This window comes from Bombyx mandarina, chromosome A1 (genome assembly GCF_030267445.1).
Source record: "Bombyx mandarina strain Sakado chromosome A1, ASM3026744v2".
Taxonomy (NCBI): domain Eukaryota; kingdom Metazoa; phylum Arthropoda; class Insecta; order Lepidoptera; family Bombycidae; genus Bombyx; species Bombyx mandarina.
Genome location: NC_143234.1, coordinates 14,225,001 through 14,241,775, shown reverse-complemented (window position 1 = coordinate 14,241,775; position 16,775 = coordinate 14,225,001). Strand labels below are relative to the sequence as shown.

The 16,775-nt window shown below is 38.0% G+C and overlaps 1 protein-coding gene across 1 annotated transcript; it reads left to right on the top strand.

Annotated features, from left to right (window-relative positions):
* Positions 1-11,687: 11,687 nt before the first annotated feature.
* LOC149499569 (uncharacterized) lies at positions 11,688-15,223 on the top strand. The gene is made up of 2 exons (XM_089739691.1): positions 11,688-12,101; positions 12,669-15,223. The coding sequence occupies exon 2, from the start codon at positions 12,673-12,675 to the stop codon at positions 14,962-14,964; it is 2,292 nt and encodes a 763-aa protein (XP_089595817.1). The 5' UTR covers positions 11,688-12,101; positions 12,669-12,672; the 3' UTR covers positions 14,965-15,223.
* Positions 15,224-16,775: the final 1,552 nt, after the last annotated feature.

Genomic DNA, 16,775 nt, shown 5'->3' with positions numbered 1-16,775 from the left:
GGAGCCCATAGACATCTACATCGTAAATGCGCCACCCACCTTGAGATATAAGTTCTAAGGTCTCAAGTATAGTTACAACGACTGCCCCACCCTTCAAATCGAAACGCATTACTGCTTCACGGCAGAAATAGGCAGGGTGGTGGTACCTACCCGCGCGGACTCACAAGAGGTCCGACCACCAGTAAACTTTTAAAGTTAAACGTTGTTAATATGCATTATTTTATCTGCAGTCTATCTATAATATACACAAATAAATATCCAATAGTGTAAATTCCGACTTGAGAAAAAACGGCTGGAACGAATTATATGTAATTTTCAGAAAATTTTAATTTTGGCACATCAAAGTCTAATCCGAAATCAACCAGCAAATAGTTTTGAGTTTGACCAGTCAAAAGCTCAGGTATAAGTCTCTCAACTCTTTGTTTTTTTTCTGATTGAAAGATTACTGGTGGCCCGGAGGCCTTTCCAATTTCACCAGGACAGGTGGGCGAGCAAAGGCTCAGCCAGGAGGGTGGGATTTGCTAACAACTGCCCCTCTCAACTCTCACCATTGATGTCGGTGTATTTTTGTGGATCGATGGTGAACTTGTGCGGACCGATGCGAATGTTCCTGGGAATCGAATCCTCGCAACTATCAATTTTTGTATTCTAGAATGACTCTCACGACGCAGGAATATCTTCTTCTGCTTAATCGGTTCGCTCGTGAAGAGTTGTCGTGGTCGTGATCTGGGCTTGGAAGGGGCAGCTTTGATGCATCTCACCTTCAAGGAGGAAGGAGTAGCGTCATGCAATTTAAAATTTAACACAATCCATAAATATGCATATACATATTTTCTGGTGACATTATCGACTCATTTCAATGAAGCTTCAATAATTTTATAGAAAAGCTACTAAAGGAACATAATATTCGTTTTTTTTTTCAAGCACTATCATTTTAACGAGTTATATCTTTGTTTACTTTACTGCTTTCGTGAATCACAAATCAATGGATCTGAAATGAGATAGCTCTATGTCATTACATCAAAGACTGCTGATATATCATTAATTATTGAACAACACATAACAATTCAGAAGACATCCTATCTACGATATATATACGAAGATATACTTACTCGAATAAATTCAAGACTTTCACTTTATATAATATTTACGAGTAAACTTAAATAAATCTGAAATTATCGAACGCTCCCTTTGAGAAAAGAGAGAGAGAGAGCATACTTTATTGCACACCAAAACACAATTAACATCAGAAAACAGTCAATAAACAGATTTGTATAACAGGCGGTCTTATCGCTAAAAGCGATCTCTTCCAGACAACCGTTTAATTACCCAAAATTCTGGACAGATAAAGATACAGCAGGTATATTGCGGTATACTATTAACAACACATTAAAGAAAATACATTTATGTACATACAATAAATAGATATATACCGTTAAAGGCAATATGAAATCACCATAAATTTATTAATTTATTACTGGTGGTAGGACCTCTTATGAGTCCGCACGGGTAGGTACCACCACCCTGCCTATTTCAGCCGTGAAGCAGTAATGCGATTCGGTTTGAAGGGCGGGGCAGCCGTTGTAACTATACTGAGACCTTAGAACTTATATCTCAAGGTGGGTTGCGCATTTACGTTATATATGTCTATGGGCTCCAGTAACCACTTAATACCAGGTGTGACAGGCGGGTTGTGAGCTCGTCCACCCATCAAAGTAAGAATATTTTTTTTTGTTATATTTATGGGAAGGTGGTTTTAGAAGATAAGTCTGTTCTGTAACGATCGTTCGAAGTTAATTGAATGCGTTTCACAAAAAAGCTTTCCTTCTAAATGGTATTTAACGTGAAAAACTTGAATCATTAAAGCTCGAAGATAAAACAATTAAGTGAACTTTCTAACGAATCCTGTACCGGGGCTGGTTCAATTGAACCCGATCGAGGCGGAACCGCGGACACGTAACCGTTAACCAGGTCTACCTGTTCTATGGGCCGCTGGACGATGTCCCCTGAAGCGAAGCTATGCGATGCTAAGCGTGAAACGACTTTTTCTTTTATGAAGAATGAAGTCGTCGTGGCCTAATGGATAAGACGTCTAGTGCATTCATAATATGTAGCGATGCACCGGTGTTCGAATCCCGCAGGCGGGTACCAATTTTTCTAATGAAATACGTATTCAACAAATATTCACGATTGACTTCCACGGTGAAGGAATAACATCATGTAATAAAAATCAAACCCGCAAAATTATAATTTGCGTAATTACTGGTGGTAGGACCTCTTGTGAGTCCACGCGGGTGGGTACCACCACCCTGCCTATTTCTGCCGTGAAGCAGTAATGCGTTTCGGTTTGAAGGGTGGGGCAGCCGTTGAAACTATACTTGAGACCTTAGAACTTATATCTCAAGGTGAGTGGCGCATTTACGTTGTGGATGTCTATGGGCTCCAGTAACCACTTAACACCAGGTGGGCTGTGAGCTCGTCCGCCCATTTAAGCAATAAAAAAAACGAAAAAACCCACAGGGAATCCTGGTTTGGGGTCGTATGATCGTGTTTGATTTGTTTGTTTATATTTTATTATAGTGTCATTCTAGCATTGTCATGTCTAAAGCTTTCTTTCCAATAGCGTGGCATCGCTTCAGCAGGACTGAAGTACTTTCGCTGGACCAGCGTCCACAATGGCATCTATCGTATAAAAATATCAAGTGGCTTCACTCTACCTTATATGCAGTACAATAGGCGACGTGCCTTGCGGGACAGAGGGCGTAGAATGTAAAATGATGCGTTTTACGATATAAAAATGAAGTACCTATATATTTTATTTTAGAATTTTTTTCTTACACGAGACTGACGAATTTATTGTTGATAGGATGTGAAAATAATAATGTCATCCTTGAGATAATAGGAGATTTATTTATTTATTTATTTATTTATTTATTTAATTAGTCTACTTACAAATTAACAGTATAAACCAAAACATTTGTAAGGTATTAATAATTAGCTTAAGTAATTCCTGACAACAACAATAAATCGCTGCAAACCATCATGGAATATATCCATTTCCGGAGCACAGGCTAGCAAGCCATTGAGTAGCGAGACAGCACGATGCGTCGGGGAGTTAGCGGTGTGCTGCGTACGCGCGTGCGTAGTACTAAGAAGCTGCCGCTGGCGACGCACCCCTCCACACATACATCCGCGCATGTAGCCATCAGGCACATATAACGACACTGATTCCAGTGCAGTGGAGTTATCAATTTTGTTATGCAATAGCTGATAATAATGCACCATAAGAGTCATCTTCCGTCTGAGCTCAAGAGTATCTAATCCGACCATACCAGTCACATAAAGTGATGGATACAAGAACGGATAGTATCCATACATTTTCTTGAATAGGAACCTGCAAAATTTTTTATGTAGTTTTTCCAGCATTAGCTTTTGAACTGCTTCGCGAGGACCCCACACGAGTGCGTTATATTCAAGACTACTTCGCAAATAGGCATCGAACAGCATAACAATCACACGATGGCCTACAAAGTCGTGCGTCTGACGAATTATGAACCCGAGCAGACCACTACCCCTTTTACATATATTTTGTATGTGATCTTTGAACGTTAGCTTGGAATCGAAAATAACTCCCAGGTCACGCATAACTGCCACATGATTCAAAATGACTCCAGATAAATGGTATGGAAACAACACGGGCGACCGTGACCGGCTGTAAGCAACGACCTTGCATTTATTAGTATTAAAATGCAAGCGGTTACGCTCTCCCCATTCTGCAACCCGAGTAATGTCGCGTTGCAAAGCATGGCGCTCAGCATCACACCCGACTCCAACGTACAGCTTAAGATCGTCAGCAAACATAAGACACTTGGTCCTCTCACTGAGAATAGAAGATAGATCATTTATCATGATTAAAAACTGAGTGGGACCAAGGGTACTACCCTGACTGACCCCTGATCTTGTAAAATAAGTTTTAGATTTGAAACCCGCTAACTCAACATGCTGAGACCTATCAGAGAGATAAGAAGAAAATAATTTGAGGAGTTTTGGGGTAAATCCGAATGAAGCAAATTTCATCAACAGTACGTCATTATCGACACGGTCGAAGGCTTTTTCAAAGTCTAAGTATACAGCGTCGACTTGTTTCCCTGCATCCATTTCAGCAGCAACATAGTTGACGAAATTAATATGGTTAGTTGCCGTAGATCTACCATCTCGAAAACCATGTTGACTGTCAGTCAATTGGTTCCGGATCTGCGCACTAACATGTTTATTAATAATGGACTCAAATATATTTGCAAATACTGATAATACTGCGATGGGTCGATAGTTTTTCACATCTGTGCGGTCACCACCCTTGAAGACCGGAGTTACTCTAGTGTGCTTCCACGTAGATGGATATGTGGACATTTGGAGTGAGAGATTATAAATATGTAGTAGTGGTACACTAAGCACACTTATACAATCCTTAGCCAAAAAGGAAGGGATACGATCTGGACCTGATGCGGAGAACGGTTTAATGCGCTTCACAGCACAGCGCAGGTCGGAATTATCTACAGTCAATAAAGCTACTCGAGCACTGGAATAAAACTGTGATGTTATTGCTGCACTATGCTGGGCCTCAGTTGGATCTAATTTGGGTTCATCGGCTAAGAAAACTGAACTGAAGTAAGTTGCAAATGCATCTGCCGCGTATTGTCCTTCCACAGGTTTTCCCAAGTAATCATAATATTTATTACAATTATACCTACTTTGTCGCTTATCTTTAATAAACTTCCAAAATACTTTTGGATTATCACCGATGTCTCTCTCTATACTCAACAAATATTTTTTATACGCTGTCTCCATCAGATATTTTATTCTACTCCTATAATATTTAAACAATTCTAAATTTACTTCTTTTCCCTCAGCTTTGTACCTTTTGTGGTTAAAATGTTTGAATCTTAAGTTTTGTATTATTTCGGAAGTAAACCAAGTTGGGTATTTATTGGTTTGATTTGTTACTATACAACGTTTGGTCGGCACACAGTAGTCGAATATAGAGTATAATTTGTTATAAAATGTATTAAGAGCGATGTTCACATCCGTCTCAGAAACAATGTCACTCCAATCAATCTCAGCAAAAGATGCATATAGTACATTAATATCAGCTTTACGAAAATTCCATTGGAAGCCGCGATCCAGTACGTAGGCTGGATCGGATGATAGAGGGAGGGAGGGCATGCCGGCGCCGACACAGCTCCGCCTGCTAGGCCATCGCACGGATACTTCAAGCGTCGGATGATAGCAGTCCTCCGGCACGAGAGCACCGATTCCCCTCACAACACAGACACGCTCTCTGTGTAGTCCACTCAAAACGAAATCCAAGATACCTCCATGATGATTTGGAATAGTATTAAATTGCGTTAATTTACAAAAATTTAAGAAATATTCGAATTGCTCGCGTACATAGGTAGACACAGAATTTAAATTGAAATCACCAATAACAACTACTTCCACCGGTGCAAGTTTACAAATAGCATTTTCGATGGTTTGTAACACATGTATATACTCCATATTATTATAATTAGGCGGTAAGTATACTACACAACAGAGAAACTTAATATTTTTATAAGTTATTAATACAAATAAAACCTCCTGCGCAGCCGTGAGACCATCAATATTAGTAATACGGCGTGAGGAGAAAGTGTCGCGAACAGCGAGCAAGACGCCACCCGCGCCTGCATCGTTAGCACGATCCTGTCGATAGACAGTATATCCCTTAGGGAACAGCTCTCCATCATATACCGAACTAACAAGAAATGTCTCGGTAACAGCTATCAAATGTGCATTCGTATTCAAAAGTGATTTTTTAAATAAACTTAACTTAGATCTAAGACCGCGTACATTTTGATATAAAATATACACTGAAAACGATTTACCTATATTTTTTGTATTTTTAAATGTCGCTGGGCTTACGAAATCCCCGCCGCCATGGCTTAATGCAAATATCCTCTGGCCAATTTGCCGAAGACATAACCAAACCCTCCATTTTAACGGGAACGCTTATTTTGAAAGAGGCGTATTTACCGCGAGGTTTTAGTGACTCGACTATACATACATCTTGTTTACAAATCTGCGTAAGGTGATCGCGAATGATGTCATCGGTAGTTCCCTCCTTAACAAAATAAAGGTGTAAATACTTCCATCTCTCAGCAGCCTCGATGGTCATAGTTCCGGGCGTGGCCGTTCCTTTGAGTACATTAGCTGGTGGACCTCGGGAACGACGCGACTTAACCTCAACCCATTTTTCATTGAGTGTTCCAGATTGAACCTCAGCTGTCCCGGATGAAAGCGATAGTTGCGCTTTAGTGACGTTGTGATGGGTAACAGGGGCATCCAATGAAGGTTGATCCAGTGGCTTGTCATGCAAAGTGCAAACGGAATGTGCGGCAGACGTAGGAAATACTGCTGTCGCACTCGTTGTCCCTTTCTTGCGTCCAGATGCCATCGCTGTAATTGCTGACACGGCCCGAGTACGAGCCAATCGAATCGGTACTTTCTGCTTATTTGTTAACGCAGGAACAGAAATATCACTATCTTTGTGGGTACTTGTGTCATTAACTGATGTATTTGTTGTCATAGCCAGCACCTCACATTGATTTTTGATGATCGTATTTTGTTCAGAAATAACACGCTCTAACCGCTCGACTTTAGTAACCAAATCACTGACCACTTGGTGTAACTCGCGAACAGTTTCTTCAATGCGTAGCGAAGCCATTTTCTAATTATAATTTTGTTTTTGAGAAATACGAAAGTCACTATAACACGTCTATACTCGACCGACCCACTTAAGCAATCCGCAACCGAGATACATACAAATATGCTATTACAGCTAATTCTTCTCTTCTTCTTAGTCTGGTGGTAGGACCTCTTGTGAATCTGCGCGGGTAGGTACCGCCCCTTTGCCTATTTCTGCCGTGAAGCAGTAATGCGTTTCGGTTTCAAGGGTAGGGCAGCCATTGTAACTATACTGAGACCTTAGAACTTATATCTCAAGGTGGTTGGCGCATTTACATTGTAGATGTCTATGGATCTATGGGCTCCAGTAACCACTTAACACCATAAACACCAAGTGGGCTGTGAGTTCGTCCACCCATATAAGCAATAAAAAAAAAAAAGTCGGTCTCTTTATTGCTTAAAAGCGTATTTTGTTAGTTTTTTTAAACTATTATTTATTTTAAACGTCTTCGATAACAATTTTATTTCCGGATCACTTGAAATATTCAGTCGAAACGCAGAACTTAACGTTTGGGAGCATTGCGTGTCTCACAGAAACGCGAAAATCACAATTTATTGTCTAAGTGACGAGCGATAAATCGCGGCGACCGTCGCCAGTCGCCCATTGTGGACGCGGTTTTATTGGCATCGCGTTTATTGAATACGCCCGTTTCCGATTGTAGTGGAAATTGTTGATTTTAACATGAGAATGACAGTTAAAATGTACCGTCCCAGTGATTGCTGTGCGATTTTATTGAATACCAAAATCCGCAGTCTAGACTATCAAATTGCAATTTTAGTTGAACCTGGGAATTGTTATAGCGTGTTTCGAAGCAATTTCAAAGCGAACATGCGTTACAGTTCGAAGTAAAAGAGCGTAGTCACATCCAGCCGTATTATGCCTCACGTCTCTAGATTGAGAAGATTCATTGAGACATTAATGATCTTCGATAATCATCCAGCATTGACGAGCTGAAGTCGAAGAAGATATAATAATAATAAGAATATATCAATAATAATATTTATCTATTTCTCTTTTAAAGGTGATTAGATATGTTAGTTATATATTATTGGTCTTTTTGTAGTAAACGGTTTGTTCACAGCGAGAGCATATAATTGAATTAGAAGGTTGCATACCTTATAACTTCCCCATCATCTAGCCAAAGTCGGATCCTGACTCACAAACCAAGGCTTAGTCTTCACATCGGTTTGAAGGGAGTTAGGTTACGGGCATTATATATAAATAGGTCAAAAATTTGACACATCCAGCCTCAAGTTGATATGAGCCATTCGAGGTGTGATGTCCATGGGCTTATTCAGCGTACTAGTGCCAAAAAAATACTTATAGGTATACTTATAGGAAGATGCTTACCTGCTACAGATTTTATTAATGTCACCAGATAGGTGGTGGATTCCACTATGATCTATAGATTCGGCGACACCCAAACACCAGGTGGAAAGTGACTGTCCATAGAAGTTAAAAACAATCATAATTTCAGAATGTTAGCAACCTAATAATGACCATTACCTCTCAGGAACAAGTTAATAACATGTGTCGACGCACGTGTTTTAAGTGCACCAATAATCATAGATAGCGTTTTATTGAATAATATCATCACACAATTATCCAAAGCTGAAAGGGTAGTCGAGGTGCTTCACGATGATAAAGTTAATGTTCACACTAAATTCAAGTTTCTATCGGTTAATGAACTTGTAATTAGTGATTAGTGGTTATTCATTATGTTGATCTTAATTGAATTTCGAGTGCTTTTTAATATTAATATTTATTTCTACTCAATGGGCGAGCACAGCGATTGTTTTATTTAAAAAATAAAAACTTGAGCGAGTAGATTGTACTAAATACAATATAAATATTAAGTCGGAATAAAAAAAAGCTTATTACATTCGTTCATGTGTTGTTAATGAAACAAAAAATCAAGTTGTTGCTGTGCAAAAAGCTATTAATTATTATTATTTTATTAACTTATTTCTACACTTACAATTATTATAATTATTTTCGAACCTGCAAAGAGAAACAACATTGAAAGCTATTGCTTCAATATTTAGACCTTTTTTTAAATCTGCAAGATTTTTAATTTTTTAAGAAAGCACGTTATCTTTTTGAATGTCCAAAGCCAGAGAGCAATTCCAATTATAGAATTAACGTAGCTTCCACCATAGACAATACTATTAGACTATAGTCGAAGCTAATGCGCGGGAAATTTAAATGTACTTAAGGGCCCAGAGAGCTTCATTAACATGTATGTTTTTTTTATATTTTTTATTGCTTATATAGGTAGACGAGTTCACAGCCCAGCTGGTGTTAAGTGGTTACTTGAGCCCATAGACATCCACAACGTAAATGCGCCACCCACCTTGAGATCTAAGTTCTAAGGGTCTCAAGTATAGTTACAACGGCTGCCCCACCCTTCCAACCGAAACGCATTACTGCTTCACGGCAGAAATAGGCAGGGTGGTGGTACCCACCCGCGCGGACTCACAAGAGGTTCTACCACCAGTATGTTTGCTGAGTGTTGAATTTTCTGTGACTGTAAGTACACATGTGCGAGTTTACACGTATATAATGGGTACCAATGGAATTCGTGGGCGATTTCATCGTAGTCGTAGGCTAAATGACATTTTTTTTCGGAACCTCCCGATCATGATTATGATGCGTTCCAAAGCATCCGTCACCGCTTTCTTGAAGAGTTTGACGTGCAACGTAACCTAACGCACTTAATTTCTCGCCGGATCTTCTCAGTGAGTCGTGATTTCGACTGGGTGGTAGATTCAGCTAAGTACTGCTCTTTCTATGACAGATATTAGCCAATTCATACTGAGCCCCGCGAGCTCATCCACCAGTCAAGGTGAATTAAAAAATAACCTCAAGGCCTCTGCTAGGTATTTAGGCAAAATAAATAGGATTAATACTAGCAATAATACATCTCTGCTCGCGATACAATAGGCAACTGGTAAAACCCCGAAGAAACTCCATTAGAATAAGCATATCGAAAAGATAATCAGTTTATAAACTTGTTCCGAGTCAAAAATCAAATTTCACATTCTAAAGTGTGTCTTGCTATATGTCAGCGAGTACGTGAGATGTAACAAAGCTACGTACTGCATTTGACTCCGGCGTTAATTCCCAGACCTGCGCCGCGACATCGCATGCAAAACTACAATACGTATTACAGGCTAAAACGTGAGTATAACATGGATGTCCGGTTTTTTTTTATAGAGAAAATGCTTGTGGCTATGCGGCATTTGTATGACAGCTGGTCTAGCTCAGGGGCTCTGCTAAGAGGGAGAGTTTGACGGCAGCTTGAGAGGCTTGATAGCTTAAAGATAGCGGCTTCGCGAGTGCGTCTACGGTTGAATTGGGATTGCGATTCGCTAAGAAAATCCGTCAACTTAGTGGGCTGAGTTTCTGTGTTTTATTTCAAGTGAATCTCGTGTATGACTTGTGCTTTGAATTTTTTAGAAGTAGAGTCTAAAAAATACTAATAGTCCGAACGCTATTGGTGGATATTTGTATTTCTGCGCAATCTAGCGCAATTCAGGCATCGGTCAAATATGTTCTGTTAAATGCTAATTCCGCTAAAAAAGCTCCAGTTAAAGGTTTTTTTAGTTGTTTTTCTTTTATATTTTTAGATTCAATCATTTTAATTCTTCATTTCTCGTTCAGCCATTTTGAAGAGTAACAAACTGCCAAGACCGCGATATCATTTCGAGTGATCGAAGTCATCTGACATTTTGCACAATACCTGCGTACGTGGCAACCCATCTTGCATAAATACAACAATACTAATATATACTGCTTAGATACTGGTGATATGGTTATTTGTAAGCCCGCAAGTCTAGCCGGATCAGCCGGATTTTATAGGTGGGAGAGACTTAATACAATTTGATTCAGATTTCGCCTTCATATTCGAAGGTGTAGGGCAGTATTCCTGGTGTGATGTCTATGGGTGGCGATAGGCATTTAGCCATAGACTACGAAGTCGTAATCCATTTTATTTTTCATGCATTACGCATTTTTGTGTACAAGCTTTACAATGTTACTACGATGTTTAGGTATTAAAATTAAAGACATATCCACAATAAGTCTTGTAGTAGATCGACACCCATCGGACGGGAATAACAGTCTTGATATTTTCTTTATCCGACATCGCCGGGGCGGGTAATGTTACCTGTTTGCGGATTATTCGCAAATATTACTTGAATAGATATGTTCTGGCTGTCTCGGTCGGGGCACACTGAGTGGTTTTATGTAACATTAGTTCTTCTTTGGTCACATCTCCAGAGAAGAGCACTCGATGTAGAGACTAGTAGTCCAAGGCCGGGTGGAAGGCAGGAGATCACGTGGCCGCTCACCAACCCGCTGGACTGACCCAATAAAGAAGGCGACTGAGTCCACTATGGACAAATGTACTCGAAACGCTTCGAACCGCTAGACCTGGAAACGCATTGTCTGGAGGGCGGTCCTCGGGAGCATGGGCGACCTAACGGGTGCTTCTGCACAGCGCTGTATAGCGTCAGCGCAACCTCGACCACTTCGTCTTCTTCTTGCCATTATCTCACATTATGCGAAGCAGCATCTTCTCTTATTATGGTGTATATACATGAGATTTACGACCGGCCGCCTGCCTAGCGTCAACCCTTCTTGGGTTACATTTCTAGTAGGGATAAACTTCTGTTTCTTGTTTTGATGTTCCTTTCACTACATCCGTTTTTCGTTCTATGATTGCAATTTATTATTGGGTCATACACATACATAAGTTCAGGGTGTATGTTGTTTAAAAAGAATGGATTTTATTCAAATTAAATTATATCGGGACATGAATTACAGTTACCATTTTAAATACAAATGATAATCAAGCAAAAAATTATTAAATTACTTTTGTAACTTATTTTTTAGTTTCCTATTATCCCTTTCTGTGGACTGTTCGCAAAGGCAGTTGCTACATTTCGATATCATTTATTGTTGTTTGGTGAGAGTTATCGTATAATAAAATGCAAATATATCTTTAGTATATATGTCAAATATTTAAAAATATGCATATAATTATTATAAATAGATTAATTTATAATAAAATTTTAAATAAACATTTAGTTACACGCAACCGCATCACTTCTGTGGACTTAAAATTTCGCCAAAAAAATCAATATCTACTAAAAGTACTACTCACCACATTTTTTTTATACTGGCCACATTATAAAGCTAGCATTGGCCATTTTGGATACAGCTACTGAGCGTTGGCGATCGTTCGGAATATTTTTTATAAATTCAGTGGTGATTTCGTAAAAGATCGGTAGAACTTTTCTGTTCCTGATATATTTCGGTAAGTAATTATTGATTTCAACAATTATCACGTAACCGTATGGCCGTTCATGGAGTAATTTCGGAAATGTTTTTGTCTTATTTTCTAACCTTAAAAACTAAAAGAGCATTGTAATTTTTTTATTGAATGTCCTTTCTGTGGACCCCTTTTATGTGGACTTGAATGTCCACGCGAAAGACAATGTCTGCAGAAAATATCACATTATTGATTTCAAAACTAAAACACTGTCTTACTTATCTCTTAACTAGATGACGTTGACTCCTTTGGTCGTGCATGCTATTAAATCTACATAACATGAATTTTAAAAGAGGTTGTCTTGTATTTTGGCCAATGCCTACACGAAAGAAAGTGTCCACAGAAAATCGTTCTTAAGTTTTCCAACTGATTCAGCAGCTTGTTTGTAAACGTGAACAATGTGCATTGTGTATCATCGGTAGCTGATTTATATCCCCTGCTAGACCTCTGCTCCAAGACACGCTTCTTGCGTATAAACTAAAAGGGTTTGGCTTATTTGTATCTATTGCATGGTATGGTAGGTAGAAGTAAATATAGTTTAATTTGTTCCAGCTACATGATGCCACGTTCAAGTAGATCTAGGTTACAACTGAGTGAAGAACAAAAGAAAAAACGTAGGCGTGAGCAAAAAAAACTAAGTATGCGCAGAGCTAGATCAAAGTTAGATTCTGTTGCTCTTGAAGAAAGACGCAAAAAGGACCGAGAAAGGTATCATCGTAAAAAAGAAGAGGGGCTGATTAAGACCATTAAAGACTTGAAACCCCGAGACCAGCGACAATTACGGAAAATGTGGCGAGAGAAAGCAAAACTTAGACGTGAGAAAGAGAAAATAAAAAGAACGACTGAGCAAATGTTACACGAAAATACACCCCCTTCAAGTCCACAACCATCATCTTCACCACAACAATCATCTTTTTCACGAATTCGGTCAGGAAAAGCAGTAGGTGCACGGAATAAACGAAGATTGAAGGCTAAAAATGAATATTTAATAAATAGATTAATTGTTTTAGAACGAAAGCTAGCTAAATACAGAATGCGTCTACACAGAATTAAAAAAGGACAGAAACGAGATAACACTGTACTAGTCAAACGAAAAATACATGACTTTTTTATTGACGATGAGCATAGCAGACTCACAGCAGGCAAAAAAGAGACTATCACACGACGTAAAATAAAAAAGCAAATACGTCTGTTGAATGACACAATTCTCAATCTACACAAGATATTTAACAATAAGACGGGTTTAAACATATCATATGAGACATTTCGTAGACATCGTCCTTTTTGGGTGATATTTCCTAAAACAACTTCTAGAAATACCTGTTTGTGTCGTCAACATGCCAATAACGATTACATTGCTAGCGCTCTACATCAAGCTAAGATAATATCATTTTCTAACGCCACTGATGTTGCCAGGTCGCTTTGCTGTGATAACATTCTGAGGGTTTCTTGTCTTGAACGAACATGTACCCTATGTTTTGAAAAAACTTTGGACTATACGGTCATCAATGGGAATGACACGATTCTTTACCAAAGATGGGTCACTAAGAAAGTGCCCCAAATAATTAAAGGCAATGAAAAATTATGTCAAAAAACACTCAAAGAATGCGTCAGAACTTCTCATCAATTACTTGTTAATAAATTTAATATAAGTTTGTCGACATTTATGCAACATCTTGCAAATATAATGAACCAATACAAGGTTATTCGATATATTAAACAAAACTTATCGCCATCACAAAGTTTACTGCATATTGATTTTTCAGAAAATTATTCCTGCAAATATGGATCAGAAGTTCAGTCAGCCCACTTTGGTGGATCCAAATCACAACTCTCGTTACACACTTGCGTTTATTATTCTGTTGATTCTCAGCCACCAACAAACCTTATAAAAACAACATCCATTTGCACTGTCTCGGAGAACTTACGACACGATCCTGTACTCATTTGCGCCCACTTGAAACCCGTAATTGAAAAAATTAAATTGATTACACCAGATTTGACAGAGCTGCATATATTAAGTGATGGACCCGCTACTCAATATCATAATAAAACAATGTTCCATATGTTAGCAAACTATGTGAGCAAAATTTCAAATGTAGAAACTATTGTGTGGCATTTCAGTGAGGCTGGACATGGCAAAGGTGCTCCTGATGGCGTAGGTGGCTGTGTAAAACGCACATGTGACAAGGCTGTTGCAAATGGCCAAGACATATCAGGTATTGACAGTTTTGTTGATTGCGTAAAAGTCACCTGTAAAGGCATTGACATTATTCGTATTAATAATGATGTATCTGATATACAAAAAATTGCCGATGCTAACAAAGTACGCCCCTTCAAAGGGACCTTAAAAATTCACCAGATCACATGGAGCTCAAAATCTCCTAACATTATTCACTGCAGGCGACTAAGTTGCTTATTGTGTGCACCTCACATTAGGTGTACACATTTTGAAATTGGGCAAATTCAGATTGAATATATTTCACGAGATACAAAAGAATCTTCGCCTACGATATCATCATCTATTTTATCAAGGACGGGTACCCCCAGACCAGTATCTTCTATTGATACTGCATCAGCGTCAACCGTCACTGGACCAAGAACACCATCTCCGCTCGAATCGTTTTTAAACACACCGTCTCCTGAATTAACAACGAGAATAGTCCGTCAACCACTAACCCCACGGAAGCAAAATATAGTATATACTGACTCAGATGACTCAGCAACCCCCAAAAAATCCAGATTCCATACATTCTTTGATACCAGCGACACGGAGGACTCAATTCCATCCCCAAAAAAAGTTAAGTGTCAGTCGCTTTTTGATTATAGCGATGAAGAAAAATTTTAAAGTGTTTTTTATTTTAATATTAATAAACTACTGTTTAGACATAAGTATATTTTTTCAATTTTGATTCTTTTCTGTACGAGTCTGTCCCTTCTGTGGTCAAGAAAAAAATTAAAAACCCTCTATTTCAGCAAAACCTGAAAAACGATCTCGTTTTATATTATAATTTAGATACTATGATTAATAACTAATAAATGAAACTGATTTTGTAAAAATACGAACGATGTTTTTTTTTCCAAAAATTTTACCTTGTTTTGTGTATGACCCTATTATAATCATTTACATAAAAAATTTAGACCCTTAAACGCAAAAAAAAAATTGCGCTACCTGTAAAACAAAATGAATTTATTCCCAAAGTTTGGTAGAGTTGTTTTGTTTGTTTTCGAAATGTTTGACTATTCTGAAGATCAAATTTAATACAGACAAAATCTTGAATTGTTTTGGAGGTGATCTCAGTTTCGCTATAAGCTTTATAATATTATTATTGATGTCTATGTCTATGCTTATCAACAGATGACTTGTAAGCTGTAAGCACCCATCGGTACAACAGAAAAAAAAAGTGAGATTGTTTTTTCCTCAGTTTAATTAATTCTGGGTGTTTTGTGTGCCTCTCCCCTTAATCTGGACCTTGCCCGTAAGTACAAAGATACGCGCTAAGGGCGATTATATTCTGCTTTTTATTAACTTTGAATCGAACGATAATGAGCTTTTTGTCATTAATGAAATTAAATTCTGAAATTGTCAGCCACGGGCTTATGTTTTTGTTATTTTAAAGAATATTTTTTTGGGGATGCTTGCTTAGCATATTCGAGTTTTGATACTATTTCTTTTGATGCTTTTTCTGAACGAATTGGCAGTAAGTAACATTTAAAAATTAGACTCACAATCTAGTAGTGTTTTGGTATTATTTTGTGCAATATATTATATTCTTAATTATTTTTCTCTCTGTTATACTTGTTATATTTTTATGCTGTGTATAAACGTGTATAAGATTATATAATATATGTATGTATGAGAATTTTGTATGTTATGTTTATATATTATGTGTACCGTGTGTGTATTTGTGTATGTATATAATATCATTATTATATTTCTTGAACCTACCAGAGGATTCTTTACGTCACCCTTGGTTGACTGGTAGTGAATGCTTTAGACATTACGTCCGCCATTGTACTTTTGTGCATAAAGCTGAATAAATAATAAATAAATAAATCTTTATTCTAGGTTAAGAAATAAATATAACTATATATAGGCACAGTAGCGTAGGTATAGCTTGAATTTAAATTCTAACTCTTCAAAACATTCTAAAAGTAAGTGAATAGTTGCGCAACCAACTCGAATTCAAAGAGTTCGATGCCTAAAATACCCGCGCCGCTTTATCTAAACCATTTAACAAATTCAACGACCAGTATTGAATTTTTAATACAGTAGTCAAAAGATAAGAATGATAAATTCTTAAAATAAATATAAAACACGCTAATTAAAAAAAAGAATTCTATACATTAATCTTGTTTGTTAATCAATTCATCGGACTAGACTGTTTTAATTGATTTCGGGTAACTTACTATGGGAGATGGTGTTTCACAGGGATGTATTGAAATTATCTGGAGACTTTCAAATAAAAAATATTGGTGGTCTGTAAAGTCGATTTACAGACGGTAGTATTACGTGTTAACGTCAGTGGCAGAACTGTTCGAACTGCTAGCTCTGACGTCACGCGAGAAGAGAGATAAATGTGTCACAAGCCAACGCTTGGGCCGATCGAACCTCTCTATCGCTTATTCCACGCTCTCGCTTGCACGCTCAAGCTCAAG